General features: G+C 38.9%; 1 protein-coding gene across 3 annotated transcripts in view; it reads left to right on the top strand.

Annotated features, from left to right (window-relative positions):
* Positions 1 to 2,588: 2,588 nt before the first annotated feature.
* The window catches only part of ANTXR2 (ANTXR cell adhesion molecule 2), a 144,079-nt gene continuing 128,546 nt past the window's right edge, over positions 2,589 to 18,121 (top strand). Inside the window, exons 1-3 of one of the 3 annotated variants that reach the window (XM_057502365.1) lie at positions 2,589 to 3,480; positions 4,099 to 4,170; positions 6,219 to 6,290. In XM_057502365.1, the coding sequence (XP_057358348.1) occupies positions 3,329 to 3,480; positions 4,099 to 4,170; positions 6,219 to 6,290 (296 nt within the window). In that variant the 5' untranslated portion in view covers positions 2,589 to 3,328. The remainder of the gene's footprint in view (positions 3,481 to 4,098; positions 4,171 to 6,218; positions 6,291 to 18,121) is intronic. The other 2 variants (XM_057502366.1, XM_036906438.2) reach the window with 2 other exon arrangements.

Raw genomic sequence — 18,121 nt, 5'->3', positions numbered from 1 at the left:
GCATTTCATTCCTTCTCAGGAACTAGTTCAGACATTAGAGAAATCTAGTTCTTCAATGACTATACCTGATAAAAGTTTAAATAAGCTTCGTCACCTATAGGTATTGAAGATTTATTTTCCTCCTCTGAGTCACTGTAGGTATCATATAATGAATCACTCCACATGCAATATGGATATGAATCATTTCCACATAGTGTTTAACTTCCCAAGAGCCATATTTGTCATTGTGGCTGTCATACAAAGGTATCTACTTGTAAATACTACAGATCATATGGTTTATACACATAAAGGATACATTTATTTCATTTTATTTTTCTATGTTTATTGTTGTTGCTTATTTGCCCCTCTGTTTGTTGTTTGTTGGGGTGGGAGGAGATTGAAATTAATTAGTGATAGGATATTAGAAAGGTGAACTCCTAAGAGCAGGGGGATAAGATTTGTATTTAGAACATTAATAGACACATAGTAGGTATCAATAAACGTTTGTTAAGTACAAGTCTATAAAAAATAACTAAATCCAATGTAACATGAAGCCCATAGTCTCTGTGCCAGTAGAAAAGACAGAGAATGAGAGGGGCCTGTCAAGCACTTTCAGGCATCAGGTGCGACCTCAAGCTGCTTGAACAATGCTAGACGGAGTTTAAGATGGCTTTGGATTTATTAGCATATTTTATGTGATGTTAGATTCTATGCAGTGATAAATTCTAACACTGAATTAGAACTTTGGTTTGATACAAAGAATAATTTTCAGAAGAGTAGAGGCTTGCGTGGATTGTGAACCAAAATACTAGAACAGAAATCTAGCCAATTTGATAAAAGAGAGATATTTTAGATTTATTTATCTCAATAATTCAGTCTAATTTCTGTCTCTCTTTCTCTCTCTCTCCCCTTAAAAATCTGCATTCCCTATCCCATTTCCAATTTAAAATTCAAAGCTAAACATGCATGGTTCCAGCATATCTGTCATGGAGCAAAAGTCCGTTTGAAATCTTACCTGGCTAGTGTCCTGCTGACACAATGCCCAGGTGCTCTCACCTCTTAAGGAGAGACTTAGGAGGCCAAGGGTGTGACAATGCCCTAAGCAGTCGCTACTATTTAAGTGTTTAGCACTTAGCATTTTGCATAAGCTCTGACCTGCTTTAGTTCATATAATGCTTGTGACTCCCCTACAAGGTATAGGATATTATTTTTTATTATCCCTGTGGCACCCCGGGCAGGGAAAGAGCAGGGCAAACCCCAGAGGGGAGCTGGGGTGGGGAGGAGGATGGCACAGTAAGTGGTGCATGCAAAGAGGTCAGCAGAGCCAGGCCAGGGGTTTATAGGAGGAGGCGGGAAGGAGCCAAGGTCCTTATTGGAGGGGCAGAAGGGACACAAAAGCAGACCAGCTACGTACATCCACAAACAGCAGTCCCACAAATTTTTAGCACGGGGCACTTGTGTTCCTTGGGAGAGAAAGTGTTGCTGATGTTACCTCTTCTTGTTCATTGCTTGGTGAGATTCCCAAGCCTGCCCTTGCTTTCACCACCTGTCATTATTGCTTAGGAATAGGGGGACAACAGTTTCATTTGCCAGGGACCATCCCAGGAAATGCCCTAGTTTTAGCACTGAAAGTCCTGTGTTCCTAAATACCTCTCAGTCTGGAGGAAATCTAGACAGTAGGTTGGCCTAGTAATTAATGATCCTCCCATTGAATTTTATTAGATAAAAATGATTTGATTAGTTATTGGTCTGTGCTTGGAGAGGCCACTTCCCTGCATTTTTGCAGATCTTACATGAGCAAATGAATAAAGGAAAAAAAGTTTCAGAACTGGACTGAATTTATTACCGAAACAAATAAATAAAAGAATGGTAATATGCTTCAGTATGGCCATCACCTCTGCTGGACTTACAGTCAGGAAAGAACTGAGTGGGGGAGTGTGAGGAGGGCCTGGGGATTTTGAGGAAGAACAAGTTTTAAGTTCAAGGTATTTAGTTTTAGTTTGGGCCTAGGACAAGATGGATTCTTTGCTCAGTTTGTGGGGTTCGAAAAGATGAGCTGGCAATGGGTCAAGAACCTAGGGGAAAAGGAAGTCAATAAATGTGAGTTTAAAACACTTCCTCATGAGAGTGAAGTACAAGGTTAGCATCATGTCTCATATTTCCTGACCTCTGTCCCCTTCAAACTTGAAACCAGTTGTCATTACTTCTTGGCAAGTTTCTTTCCCCCAGATTTCATTCGTCATATACTGATGTGGTACTAGTTGCTAAAGGTATATGTACCTTTGATTCTGCCTTTTCTTGGCTTGGTGAGATGAAACTACAAAGTAGGTTTATAAAAAAAAGGAACTTTTGCCTTCCTTAGGTAGCAGGCAGGGCAGCTAGTGAAAAAGTGTGTGCTGTGTTAGTGGGGGTGGGGAGGGTGCGGAGTGAGGAGGCCGCCACCTCTCTCGGAATTGCTAGTATTTGGTCTCCCAGCCACCCTGAGGTCTGTTCTGCGCAGCTGCTGAAATAGGCCAGGCCTGCAGGATATATGCGTATGTTTGGTTTCTAGAGGACACTTGTTTTTCTAAACTCCTTTTCCCCTTTCCAAAATCTGGCAGCCGTTAGTCATCTGTACTGAGCACGAACCCACAAGTGTGCGTGTGTGGCTCCGCGGCCTCACATCAGGCCCCGCCCTCGCCCTCGCCCTCAGACACACACTGACACACGGAGGCAAGACCTGGCCTCGGCTGGAGAGGCTCCGCTCCAGCCACTAGCCCCAGGGCCCGTTTAGCCTCCTCCCCTAAAGGGGGCCCCCCGGCTGCGCCGTGCCAGCGCCGAGAGTCGGGAAGAAAGTTCGCAGCGCCTGGGGAGTCGGGCCGCCGCGGAAGGGGGCCAGAAGGGAGGGATCTCCCCGCCAAGCTGGTGCGGAGCGCCGCGTCCCAGGGGCTCTCGCGCCGCAGCCGGACCTCAGCCCTCCGGGCCGAATGGGACTCCCGATCTGTGTCCGAGGCGGGCGCTAGGAGCCCGGCCCGAGGCGGGGAGGAACTTCTGCGAGCTGTCGCCGCGGGCCCTCGTCGTCTGCAGGAACTCTCCGGAATCCTCGGGGAGGACTGGATCGCGCTTCCACTAGGATTCGTCAGGAGTTCCGGCGGCCGCTGCGGCGGGTGCAGAGTCTCCCTTTGTCCTCCTAGGACCTCCCTCCCTCTGTCAGTTAGTGGGTCCCGCGGCCCCAGGCGCCGGCGCCCTAATTGTCGGCAGTCCCCCACTCCAGGGTGCGTCCCTGGTATCTGCTACCACCTTAGCGTCCCCACCAAGTGGAGCCGAGGGGGCTGCGAGCAGAAGGGCGTTACAGGCCCTTGGCCGCGCGATGGTGGCGGGGCTGTCCCTGGCCCGCAGCCCCGGGAGCTGGCTGGTCCCCGGGCTGTGGCTGCTGGCGCTCATCGGTCCTGGGGGGCTGGTGGGCGCCCAGGAAGAGCGTTCCTGCAAAGGAGCCTTTGATCTCTACTTCGTCCTGGACAAGTGAGTGCCGGAGGGAGATCCAGGGGTGCTGGTGAGAGTGGCACTGGATGATCTGCTGATCTGTGGCTGGGGAGGCTGAGATGTGTGGCCCTGGGAGGGGTGTAAGAAACCCCGTGACGGGTGCTCCTTTGCTCTCTCTTTCTGGAGGGCAGGCTCTTTCGGATGTGTGCGGGTCGGGGGGTGATCGGAGGAGCCCTGAACTGCCTGCCAGTCTTGGGCCTCTTGGGAAATGGGAATGGGGGCGCTTGGGGTGGCCTTTGGCGCTCTGGAGCCCAGAAAGGGTTCTTTCTCTGCCCCTCTGTCCTTACCCGCTCAACGCTTGCTGAAGTTTGCCTGTTTTTATCATGATCACAGCACTTTCCTTGTAGCCAGGAATAGCCTAGGGTGAACATACCCAGTGTGTTTTGCATTTCCTGAGAAAGAAGTCTGTGTTTATTTTGAAGAGCCAGGGTTCTACCCAAACAATTAGCAGGCAGGTGATCTCCGAAGATGAGTTGACTTCCTTGATTCTTGCAGCAACTAAATTACAGATACTGATACTGTTACTTTGCTTGAAGAGGCAGGGTTACCCCCATGTAAATGTTTTGTTTCTCTGATTAGTTCAATTTCATTTCTCAGGTCTGGGAGTGTGGCGAATAATTGGATTGAAATTTACAATTTCGTCCAGCAACTTACGGAGAGATTTGTGAGGTATTTATTCCACTTCACTTTTCTATGCCAGGAGCACCAGGTGGAGGGAACTAGAGTAAACCATAGGGTATCCCTTTTTTTGGAAGTCTTTAGCAGGGAAAGCCTTTATTGAAATGTTGATTTTTAAGTGCCTGAAGGTCGTTATCACACGCAAGCTGTTATCAGGACAGCCTTTCAGCTGTTGAGGGCTTATTTCACCTGAAGCCCAACAACTTGGCCCAGATTCTGGGGAAACATCTTCAAATATGATTCCAAATGTCTTTTCATTTCTGAATTTTCATCCGTTTTGAATTTCAGTTATGCTTTCTCATAATTTATCACATTAAAGAAATTTTGTGCTAATAGTATCCATAATATATTTTCCTTTCCACACAATTGTAGAGGTTCTCATTAAAAAAAAAAAGTGTCGGTAAACTTCAAATGAACATGTGTTAATAATCCACTACCAGAAAAGCCACTTGTGTGTGTTTAAAGAAATGACTTGTGTTTCAGTGTGTGGGTGTGTGACTGGTTTAAAATTTAACTGTTCTATATATGCAATAGGACTTACTAGCAAAGGCTGGTTTTCTCTCCTATAAAAAGCATAACTGCTATGAAATCCAGCTTACTCTCTACTTAGAGGTAACCAGGAATTAGTGGCATCCTTATTTAAAAATAACCCAGGACACCAGCCTTTTGAACCTTTTTTCCTCCTTTTTTTTTAAAAAAAAAAGAAAAAGAAAAATATGCAATGAGCAAATGCAAGTTTATCAAGATAATGGAAAGGACACAAAAAGGAGCTGTATCATTAAATATTGCTTCTTTCAGTCTTGTTAGCCCAAATGTTTTCTGTAAAACAGGCTTGGATGATCAAAACATTTTGAAAGTCATGTTGCAAGTAACTTCAAACAATCTGTAGAGGCCTAGGCAATCCTTGCTTTCAGTTATTGGCAGCGGTAAACTTATTCCTATAAAAATGTATGCTTGTCCATGTTCAATCATCAGGCTCCTGCTTAAGAAGCCAAGTATGACACTCTCATTTCTGGACGGGGTCTGAAGTAAAACTGTCTAAGAGAGAAAAATAAACAAGGTCCTATATCCTTAAATGTCAAAGGCAGGAGACAGTTGTTTATAAATTTTCTGATTTAATCCAAGAGTGTACAGAGATTATCACATAGATTTTGATTGAAAGCAACAGATCATTTCAATACAACCTTTTCAAAGTGGGCTCTTATTTATCTGGTCTGGTTTGCAAGTTGGAATTCGGTAATACACAGTTGTCTGACTTCAGTGTAGTTGCTCAGTTACTAACAATGTATTGTGGGAATTGACTACTTAAGAGGATGACTTTTAAAATATGTACAAGCCTTTGAGATCATTCTGATTGTCAGTTTCTAGATCTTAGTTTTGTATCTTCAGTTGCACAGAGTATCTTAGAAACAAGAACCATTCTGTGAGATAAATGCCTAAAGCTTGAAAGATGTTGCTAACTGGGGCACTTGTTGCCCCTGCTAACTGGGGCACTTGTTGCCCGTTGAAAGTATGATGTTACTTGGAAAATTGAAACTGTCTTGTCGAATGTGATTTGTTATTCTCTTTCACACTGCCTGTGACACTCCTTCAGGATTCTTACTTCAGGAGAACTTTTGTATGATTCCTGTCACATTTTTTGTATGATTAAATCAAACTGGCAGCTCTTAAGCCCTAAATATTGCTAACAATACCACTCCGAAGGTCTTGGCCTCCTTTAAGCATATGAGGGAGGACACCAAGGGAAGGAATGTTTTCTACAAAAGAATTTTACATTGACCTAGAATTTATCTTTCTAGTTAAGCGCCTTCCTAAATGGCCCTGTGGGTCATGGAGGAGTACTGAGAAGCACTGACTAAATCCAAAATGACTTACGCAGTAATGTTAAGCAGAGTTAGTGTATCTGCTTGGGAGTTCCATTTAAAAGAAGCCTGCACTCACTCAGTGAAACCACTTTTAAATGAGACTCCCTAGTAATATATCTGTATTTTATCAATATTTCTTTTAGTGTTTTAACTGCCTCTTTTCTTATTTTGCAGCCCTCAAATGAGATTATCTTTCATTGTGTTTTCTTCTCAAGCAACCATTATTTTGCCATTAACTGGAGACAGGTTAGTGCATTATCATTTCATTGCAGGCTTTTAGCAGGGACTAATCTTAAAGGAATGATTGATATTTTCAAGTGGTGATTCAGGCCTCTCAGTGGAATCAAGCAAATGCAGACAATTCAGTTCTCTTCACTAATAGAGAGGAAAGGAGGTAATCTGAAAATCAATACCATTCATATTGGCTGTGGAATGTGCAGTGAAATCCAGATCTCTGATGTAGTTATATATTTACTACCTCCCTCCTTTCCCCTTGTCTGTTACTGTAAGAAGTTCCACATCATTCTTGTTTAGATGTAATATATTAAGCAACTAGGGATCTGAAGAATATGAAAGGGGCAAAAGATAAGAATCTGTCTGGCTGATTTACTAGATTCAGCAGACATCCTGCACCTCCAGTCTTAATCTGAAATCCACTGATGCTAAACATATTTACCTTTACAAAGAAACTTACTTTCTATTATATGTACAAACTTCTAACTTATTTGTGTTTTAAGTTTTGCTTTTTCTGGAGAGTATTTCTTCGTAGGTGGAGAGTCCATCTTATAATCTCAGTCTTTTCACTGATACTTCCCTTCCATACTTGTGCGCTTTTGGGTCTTATTAAGGGCCAGCGCAGTAGTAGTCCCTTACAACACACCTGCAACAGCTTTCTATACCCAGTGACACAACAGGCCTGTCTTTATGAAAATAAATTGTCTTCATTGCCTAGATTACTTTCCAAACAGCTTTGGATACAATCTCTCCATTATGAGAAAAAAAGAGCAATGCTACCATTTATGGAGTACACATATAGAGAAAGCACTTAGCATAATGCCAGACACATGATAGGCTCTCTGTAATTGTTACCTGCATACATGTGCCAGGTTCTCTATTTGCCATTCTACATGTGGTTCCTCCAGCACTTCAAAGATGAAGTATTTTCACTGGTCAGCAAGACTGATATTGCTTAAACTTGCATGAAGAGCACTTAAATCATTAACCTAAACTTAGAGATTCTTCCCTTATTGGTTAAACCTTACAGAGGAGAAGATGGAGTGGAATAAAGAGGCTTCTATTTCAAGAGGCTGCATAATGTTGCAGTGAAGAGTCACTGAACCAATTTACTAGCTAAATGGTCAGGGACAAGTTACTCAACCTCTTTATGCCTCAGTTTTTTCCTCCTGTGTAATCATGACAACAATGATGATGATAACAGTAACTCCTTCATAAGACCGTTATGAGAAGTGAAGGCAGGAAATGTGGAGAATGGACGTCAGAGTCCCATATGTGTGTATTCAAGAGATGAAAGCTTTGTTGTTGTGTGGATCTAGGGAATATACTTATATATAAAAGGAGTATCTTCCTGCTTGAAAGGGCTTGTGCTATTCTAGAGGCATCTGAATAATGCTACTTACAACTTATTTTGTATATAGGTGGCTCCTCTGTCTCTTTTTAAATAGAAATGCTTCCATTTTTAACAATTGCATTATTTGTGACATGTTGAATTAGTTTGGGGTGGCCAAAAGTACACTATGAAGGCCTAGGTTAGATTTCCAGTTTTGCCATTTATTGATTTAGAGACTTGGGACAAATCATCTACTCAGTATGTCAGTTTTTACATCTATAAACTGCAGACATAATCTGCCATGTTTTTGAGAGAGAGTTGTCATGAAGATCAAAATAAGGCAATGCATAGAAAAATGCTTTTGTATATCATGAACATTTTCCACTAAGGGATATTATTTTCTACTCCTAGTTGTTCTTTAACTAATTTTATTTAATTAAATAGGATCTCAAATAGGATTCTCAAATAGGATCATTTTTTCATCCATTACACACTTTCAAGTATGTAGGAACAATTCACATATATTTACGCAAGATCACTGAACAAGTGTTTCCATAAATACTGTGGGTCTTTGTTTCAAAGCTTAGAAATTTGAATTATACACACAAACTTGCTTGATGTCATTTGTCACACTCAAATAGATCTGAGTGCATGAGAGATGTGAAGGTTAAGTCAGTAGGTTTCATAATTTTGGTTCTCTTACTCATAATTCTTCAGTACCTTGGTTAACATGAGAAGTGCTTCTTTCATGTTTCTCTGAGTGTTGCTAAATATTTGCAGTAGAGATGAAGCAAGATTGGAAGTTAGTAAGTCCTTGTGATAGAGCTGTGTCTTCTGTTAGGGTTCCAGCATGCTGTCTGGTTACTATGTAAATGCAAACAGAATAGTAAACATGATCCGTTATACATTTTACATTGTCATCATTTAGACACTTTATTCTTTTAAATATTTCACATTGAAACACTACCTTCTTTTCTCTTGCCCCCATGATTTTTATCCTCCATTTATCTGTTAGTCTATCTATCCATCCACTTAGCTATCTGCTTGCCTGCCTTCTGTGCAATATATTGAGCATTGTGGGCTCTGGTAGTAACACAAGGATGAATAATCTAGTGTGTGTGAGAATAGGGGCATGCACATACACATAAATAGCTCAGGACTGTGTTACAGGATCAGATAAGAGGAAAGTGCCAGTGTGGATTCAACACAGAAATATCCAGCCTCTCAATATTAGGGAATTTGAATCTGGACTAATTTTAAAAGATATTTTTAGTTACTATGTTCCATAATTGGGAATAGTGAATATGCTCAGTTCTATTCAATATGATCTTAATGAGGTAAAAGTGATTTAGTTGAAAACATTTAATGAACAATTATTATGTGCTTGCAGTGTGCAAAATCTTTTCCATTCATTACCTCATTTAGTCCTCATATTACCTCCATGTAATACATACTATTATTATCTCTATATAACTTTACAATGAGGAAACAGGCTAAGAAAAGTACTGTAGCTTGTCCAGGGACACAGAGTTAATCAGATTATTAACCAGAATGGTCTCTTAAAGTGTAAAGTAGATCATGCCACTCTCATGCTTAAGATATTCTAATGGCTGAGAAAAGAAAGCCCATGTCCCCCAGAGACCTAAAGCCCTACCTAGCTGCCTCCTCTGATCCTCTCCTACAACATCGTGTGCCTCAGTCTAGCCCACTGAGGGGTTATTTCCATTCTCCGAACAGACCAATCTTGTTTCCACACTTGAAATTCTGCTTTTTCTCTGCCCCAGGACTTCCCCTGGCTGGCTCATTTGTCATTTAGGCCTCAACCTAAGTGTCACCTCCTCTGAGAGGCCTTGCCTGGCCATCAAGTCTAGAGTAATCCTGCCCCTCTTTACAGTAATTTCTGTGAAATTGTTCTGTTTTTTGAGATTGTTATTAATTAATAAATTTATTTTTATCTCCACAACCATAATGTAAAGTGCATGAGATCAGAAGGGTCTTCTTTGTCTGTTCACCCATATACACAATACCTATAACAGAGCTTAGCACATTTACAGGGAAATGTGTTCATTCATTTACAGGGAAATCTGGCAGTATCTTTAAACTTTAGAATGTTCCTATCAGCAATTCTACTTTTTAAAACTATGTCCTTTTGAAATATTAGTACCCATGTGCAAAATCAGACATTGCAGCATTGTTCATAATAGTGAAAACTGTATTCAACTTAAATACTCAATTGATACTATAATTGAATTAGAGTATATACATAATTTTATGTACTATGTAGTCATTAAAATAATTGGAAAATCCATATATATCTACATGAAAATATATCTAAGATATAGTGAGAAAAGCAAGTTGCAGAACACTCTGTTAAGTATAATTTTATTTTTGTAAAATAAAAAATCTTTCACTGTTTTTACGATGTGTGTGTGTAGATAAAATGTGTCAACTATACTTAAAAACAAATTGAAAAAAAAAGAAATTTGCTCAAAGTGGCACAGCTAAGCAGTTAGAACCAGGATTCACACCCAGGTCTGACTCCTGAGCATGTGCACTTAACTATGGTGCTGCCTCAGACTATGTTCCTCCTTCTGCAGTTTTCACAATTAGTCAGAATTCATCATAATTCAAAGACATAACATCCTCTAAATTTATTCTATTCTCTTACAAACCAGTGACGTATAAGAGGAAGTGAGTATTTTTTTTTCAACTCTATTAGGGAAGTAATTACCCCTGTTTAGAAAAGTCAGTTTTGGTCCCATTAATCCTAAGAGGTGTGGGCATGGCATTAGCTCAGATTCTAGTCATGGATATATTAATAGTTACTTTCAGTGAATTCCCCCATCTGCTTTATGAGTATGTTCTAGAAAATTAAGTTACTCATGCCTAAGAGACAGTCCTGGCACACTGAAGTGGTAAAAGGCAGAGGTCGATTTCTCATGGCTCAGTAAGGCATTGAATGGGGAAATGGAGTAACGATATATAAAATGCAGTAGGGATGGACTTCAGGTATGATCCATGTGCCACACAAAGTGTAGACTAAATTGGAAAAATTTTTTGCACAAAACCCAGATTGTGTGGAGCATTTTATATGCAGGTACTTTTGAATCTAGGACCTGTACCTTGGATTCATTAGTCTGAACTCTGAACCACAGAGACCTTGGCATATGTTGGCCTTAGAGTAACATGTTATATAAACAATACATATGATTTCATGGAAAGTATAATAAGAGATAGCTGAGTCTGTTGTTTGTAAGGTAATAGAATGTATTAGCAATGTTTTTGTCTAGAAAATAATCTTCCACTCTTTGAAACCTTTAAATAATGTTTAGATTGGGGATCTAGTAGAAGACAGTTACTTTTTTGCAATTTATCCTTCATGCAGTATTAGTATAGCAGTATATATAGTACCACAATTAAATAGATAGAGTGAATATATTTGATGAATGGATTTCTGCTCGTACTTTTTTCTGATTTTGTCAGTCTGGTTAGTATTGTGGTTTATTAATAGGAGACAAGAAAAGTAGTAGATAAAGTTTATTGTACACTTAGTGTGTATCAAACATTTTGCTAAGTGCTCTTACATGAAGTGGCTCAGGTAAAGTACTAAAATGCTAAGTGTACTATATAAATCATTAGTAATGTTGTACAGATATGAATAGCATCTTGAAAACAGTGGTTTGTTTCATATTCTTCTCAATCTACTAAATTTTCCTTCTGAAAGAAACATTTATTTATCTTATATAACTGGCTAATCATTATAAAATTCTTACATATTGCTACATTTTGTCTGAAGTTACTGTTTATTTCAAGGACTAAATGTCCCTGGCTAATAATCTGTTGAGAGTAAAGAACAGAATTGACCTATGATAGAAACACCTATAACATTTATGCTTATGTAGTCATCTAAATTCGACTCTCATAGCATGGATGTATGAAGCCTTTAGCTTTTGTGGTAGATTGTTTTTCTGTGGCCTCCTGTGACCTGCAGAATACATATGTACAGACATATATGCATACATATGTATGTATAATTATATACATGTAATATGTGTAACAAAGTATATGAATATGTAAGGTAAATGTATTTATTTAATATATAATTTTAAAATCTGGGCTGGACCTATGGCTTACTTTAACCAACAGAATACAGCAGATATAAATGTGAAACTCTACCAGTTCTGGGCCTAAGCCTTAATAAGGCATGAGAGTTTCTTTTTTTAGTGCTCTCTGTGGCCAGTTGCCATATGAAAACTTTGACTACCCTGAGAGCACCATAATAGGAGGAGACCCAACGTAGCCACATAGAGAAGGCACATGGAGAAGAATGAAGATGCTGCTCAACTGTCCCGGCTGAGCTCCTGGGCGATAGCCAGCACCAGCGCAAGCTCCAGTGCCAATTTAAGAAATGGCCTCAGGTTAATGATGAAACCCATATTACTGCCTGCAGAATGTGGCATCAGAAGATAAATAAGGTTAAGGGTGCAGTTGAAAAGCTGAACTTGATAAAGATTTATGATGAGTCTGGTAGACCCCCTCATTGAGACAAAAATTCTTATAAAAATCTAAAAAGTGTGTCTTACAGACACTCTAGGTAAACACAGGGCTTCTTAGAATATTTGGGGTGTGTTTCATCTAATTTACTGCCTAAAGTAGAGAGGAGTCTCTTTTAAAGAAATTTGTGCATGTAGCTTTTGTCTAATTGAGTAGATCATGGGAATGATAGAGTTGATGTCATAGAGTTGATACATAGGACCACAGTATCATAGAGTAAATAAATAGGAGTTTTATCAACTTGGATTAAAAGAGATAGACATATTTCAAGATGAAAAAGACTTCTGGGCCTTCAGCTTCCTATGGGCAGAGGAATCACACATAGGGCTATTGCTTGGGAAAAAAAAAGGATGCCTCAGAAAGTGGAGCCAAAGGCCAGACAGTGGAGCCAAGTGCCATAAAGATAGGTTCCCAGGAAGCAATACTGAGCCCTAATCAAAGAATTGGGACCATAGGCAGCAATGAAATATTAGATACATTTTGGTTATTCAGTGATACATGAGAAAGCACCCCAAAACTTAGTGCTTGACAAGTTTTCTCTCTCATAAGCCTGTAGGTTGATGGCTCGAATGGGAAGTTTCTATCCCTCATGTGATGTTACCTAGAAGTATAGTCATGGTGGCAGGTTACTGATTCTGGAGTTCAGCTAGAGCTGTTTACTGGAACAGCGTGGTTCTCCTCCATGTGACCTCTGCACGTGGCATAGGCTTCTCACAGCATGATGACTGGGTTCCAAGGGGGCGCTTTCCAAGAGCAAGTTTTGTGAGATGAAGGAAGCAAGCAAGCTCCAGGTCTCATGGTTGGATTCAGATGTCCAAGAAGGTCTCTCCTACCTTATTCTATTGCCAAGCAGTAGTAGGGCTAAGCCAGATTCAAGGGGAGAAGGGATAAATTCCACCTCTTGAGAGGGTGGGCACATAATGAGTAGGAAGGAATTGATAGAAGTTATATTTAGAGGTTATCTACCAACATTTATATGTTAAGTAATAATGAATTCCAAGATTTGAAGCCCTTTCTTAAATATATCAGCTTTGAGAAAAAAATATAAACCTGTGTATAACCAAAATAACAAATTAGATTGATAATTTTGGTCCTACTCTTTAGATTCTAGGGCAACCCTTTATCTATCTCAGTAAATTTTGAATTACGAGTGTCCTTTATGATTTATTATTAACTTTTCCCTCTCATTACTCTTATTATTTTGTGTTAATTAAAAGTATTTGTTTATTATCAGCATTAATATATTCTTTACTTTTATTATTTTAATATTACCAATTCTTTCTTGTGTTAGGTGAAAATAGATTGGGACATTTTCCATTACTTCCATGATTTTGAATAGTATTATTAAATTCAAACCCTCAAGGAATTAAGAATGAACAATATTTAGGAATATTTTGCTAGTACACTATGAGGCTGGCAGTTTTATTAGAAAGTAGTATATTTTGAGACTGTTGGTATTGAACTGTTCAAAAGCAACTGTTCAGTTGGTATTCAACTGAATGCTAACTCATAAGATTTGTAGTTTGACTTAATATAGTTGTAAAATTCTGTGCATTTTATGAAGGACTAGGAAAGAGTTTTCAAATGAGGCATACAAAATATGACAACAAAGCTAATAATTTATGCTTAAGTTCTCTTCTGTGGATAAGGAGACAGAGTACAATGGATATAAAGAGTTGGTATTGATTACTGAATGCTTATGTTCCATGCAGTATGCCAAGTGTTTTACATTAATAGTCCCCTTAATTTTTATGTCAAATCCACTATGTAAGTATTATCATTATTTCCATTTTTGAGATGGGAGAAACGGAGGACCAGAGAAGCTATGTAATTTACCCAAGGTCACAAGACTAGAAAGTGGTAGAGGTGGGAACTGAGATTGATCTATATGTTGCATTCATTAGTTGGTACAACGGGACATAATGACAGAATTGAGGGTTGGCTGGCACATGATCTTACTCAATGTGACACGTCAGGTGATAAAAGAATAACAACAACTATCTGTGTTGTACTATCACTTTGTACCAAACACTTTGTATGTATCAACTCATTTGATTTTTCACAGAAGCCCTGTGGAGTTTGTATTAGGGTCGCCTCTATTTATGCACAAAGTAACTGAAGGATGCAAAGGTTAAATAACTTGCCCAGGCTCACATGCTCAGAAGGTGGAGGAGCGTCTGGCTCCAGAGTTTGGCATCTTATCCATTATGCTGTCTCACCTCAAATCCAGTCTGCCACCATTTATAGGTTTTCTACAAGAGCAACATAGTGAGGAGGAGAAGCTATAATGAAAATTTTTGTGTTAGGTGCTACTCACTTCCTTTTCCTGTTTCTCCTAATATCCCTTCTGTCCAGGTGCCCACTACCTTCTGAACTCTCAAAGCTGCCCAATAACATTACATTATAAATATAGTAATGGGTACTTAATAAATATCTGTAGAACAAATGAGTAAAAACCCCATTGGGATGAGCATTATTATATTTACATTTTATGGATACAGAAACTGAACTCCAGGAAATGAAATAATTGCTGGCTCTTACTCAGTTCATCACTTGCAGAACCAGAGTTTCAGTTCATCTCTAATTTACTCCAATTTTTGAGTCTTCCCACCTTATTATTATAAATTTCCATATAATTCCTTCCCAGGACCTTCTCCTCATCAAAGCTTCAATTTAACACTTTCTTTCTTCTCTTCTCTTTCCTTTTCCCATCTCCTTTCTGATCCCTGTATCAAAATTTTCAACCCTCAGCTTGCTGAATGAGCTCTTCTTGGAATCAAGGAGAAAGTAAACTGGGTGAACAACATCCTAAGAGGGGAATGACTAATATCAACGACAACAACAGCAGTCGTACACCTTACTCGGTACTTATGTACCATTGGATCCTCAAGGGGGTTCTCACGGGCTAGGTCTTCTCACCCTACTGTATAGATGAGGAAACAAGATAGGTCTTGGATAGTCCTTGTTCTCTCTGGCTATAAGCCATACCATCCCAGAAACTGTTGTTTTACAGTTTAAAATGTTATCCTAGTCACCTAAAAACCCCTTCAATAGGAAAGACTGGAAAAATGAGTGAGGAAAAGAGCATTCTGACAACATGGAAAGGTTTTTAAATTAGATCAGAGTTTCTTGATTCTGGCTGCACATAAGAATACTCTGGAGAGTTTTCAAGAAGTATCTTAACCTCATCACAAACCAAGCAAATTAAAATCTCTTCAGTTAGAGCCCATAAGTGATTTTTTTAAAAAGCCCTCCAGGTGATTCCAGTGTACAGCCAGGGTGGAGAACTACTCTACATCTGAAAAGATGTGTGTGAGAGGAGCCGTGTTCCACGTGTGAGTCATTCTCATGTCACCATATAGAATCATGGTGTTCACATGTGGGTGCTCAACACATGTGTAGATTGACTGACAGATCTTTGTTATCTGGAAAGATAAGATGTACATTGGAAAGCACAAGTACTATATAGGTATATTATATGAAAAGACATCCTTAGTAGTAGTCCCAAGTAGGAGGTACTTGAAATTATGCCTTAATTGTGTAAGTTGGGCAAGTCAGAATTCTCTGCTAACCATTTTATTGTTCCATTATTTATAAAATATATCTTTAGTTATGTTATCATGCACACCTTCTACATTCAAAAATGTTCTATGGTTGGAGAAAAGCCACTGGTGTGGCATAGTGCATAGCATTTGTAGTTGTTATGTTTCCCCCCACTCCCCTTCTCTTCTCTAACCTTCTTATACTTTCCCTGCCCTTTTTATCTCTTCCTTTCCCTACTCAACAGAAATCTGAGAAATACTAATAGAGCTGAAAGTGTTAATTTTATAGCCTGAAAAAAATTGAGAGTGTGTTTTTACTTTTTCTGTTTCTCTGTCTCTCTGCTTTCTCTTCAATCAATAAAATTGTAAAGTAAGGAAGAAAGCATTGTTTAAGAGTTTGGTCCCCTGATTCTCAGAAAGTAAAAATCAGAAGTTTATTATCCCATTTTATGTGTTTACATTTGACCTCTTTTCAAAAAGTGTTTTAAGTTGCACTGAATATAACAACATTGCAAAAAATTAATAATATATAAAAAGCAAAGTTAAAATCTTGGAAAAGAGGATGTAGCAATATAACTATAGAAGCTTAGAAGAATTTTGTGAACGAGTAAGAAATTTCCTGTGGGCTTCCCAATAATGAAGGCAAGAAATACATGGTTGCAGGTAGCAGAAAGGAGGAAGTCTATAGCGATTACTCAGGGATAACAAGAAACTTCTGCTGTGAGACCTTATAGGGGACATTGTGTGTCATGACAGCAGCATCCTTGACTACAGTTTCACAACAAATACCAGAGTAGTTTCAGTATTTCTGTTCCTTGTAGTTGAAGACGTAGCATTAAAACCAAACTCAGGGAGGCGATCTTCAAAGCTGATACAGGATTTGAGCTGATCTTTATTACATATACATTGTTTCTTCTTTTATTTTTGTCATTTTCCCCCTTGCTTTTCTGTAGAATTTTCTTTAAGTCACAAAATAAATGAATGGGCTTTGTTTTTAACCTTACTACATGATTTTGTTTCCCCCCAGTTAACTACTTACTGATAGAGAAATTTAGAACTTATTTTTAGTTGCTTAGGGTCCTTCAGAGGCCTGAGGTCTGCCCTGTCTAGTTTGGCTTCTAGTTTTCCTTAATTGACACTTATTGATGGAGGAGAGGCTGACAGACTGTGTAGTTGTGCTGGAAGGAGGTAAGACCAAGACTCCCGTGTGTTGATGTTACTGGCCATGGGCAAGGCACACTTTTCCTCCTGTGATTGTGCAGCTGCAAAAGTAATGGTGGAGTTCAGTGCAGCTTAGAATATTAAAGTGGCAGGTATGGGTATGATAGAAAAACAATAGGTGCTCTGCTTCGTCCGGTGAAATAAGCTAGCAGAGACTCACATTCTGAAAAGCCTGCTGCCTGCATTTGGCAAGTTGTTTTAGCTGCATGTTCTGCTGCTTTTGCCTCATCCTCCACACACCAGTTGGGTTCTGAATCTGGACTGAAAGTAGAAGGCGATTTTTACTATGCAAAATCAGCTTGTGTAAACTTGGATTTCAGTTGTCTTTCTCATTTCCCTTTTGGCAGCAAACATTAATGCTTGAGGACACGCTGCCACTCATTTCTGGAAAACACCAAATATTTGGTTTTATCTGCATTCAGACAGAATCGGTTTCAAGTTGTTTCTGTAGATACTAAACATAAATATTTAGATAAAACAAGCTTCTAAATTGTGTAATTTACTCCATCATCTGGAATTATGATTTTCTCCCTATGGGAGTCTGAAAAATTTATTGAACACCTACTTTTTAAAAGGCATTATAATAAATAGTAAGTGCAGAGTAGGGGGATACATTATAAATAATACACATGGTGGTAGCCCACTGTAAACTTCCAGTAGAGTTGAGAAGTGAAAATATTAAATTAAATCAGTTAAATTATTTTAAAATAGAATGTTTTTAAAAGGCAAAATTATTCATTGTAATAAAAGTTGGACATGGATATTTTGGGGGTACCATAGAAAAAGAGTGTAATCAAGTTAAAGCAGATATTAAAAGAGATAATATGGATTGGTAGAAATGACTCAAGCAGGAAGGAGATAAGTTAGAATCATGCTTTGAAAGTTGTCTTGCGTTTTCTGGAAACCTCTTTAGATGAAGAACTTAGGAGATAATTTTCATTACAATATTAAACAATCAGTAAGTTAGTTTTAAAACATGAAACTCTAGCAAATGACTCATTTACTTCAAATATTTGAAGCATGGCAAAATGATTTTTTTGCTATTTTTGACTAAAACTATTTTTTACTGTTTCAAACATGTTTTAATAGTGTATGATATATACCTATGTACATATGCATAATGTCTATAAAAATATAAAATTTTGTTTATGACCCCAGTAAGTTTTTTGATGTTCACATAATGCACTTTTTAA

This window comes from Manis pentadactyla, chromosome 5, assembly GCF_030020395.1.
Source record: "Manis pentadactyla isolate mManPen7 chromosome 5, mManPen7.hap1, whole genome shotgun sequence".
NCBI lineage: Eukaryota > Metazoa > Chordata > Mammalia > Pholidota > Manidae > Manis > Manis pentadactyla.
Note: the sequence above shows the minus strand (reverse complement) of the source record. Positions and strands in the feature narration are given on the sequence as shown.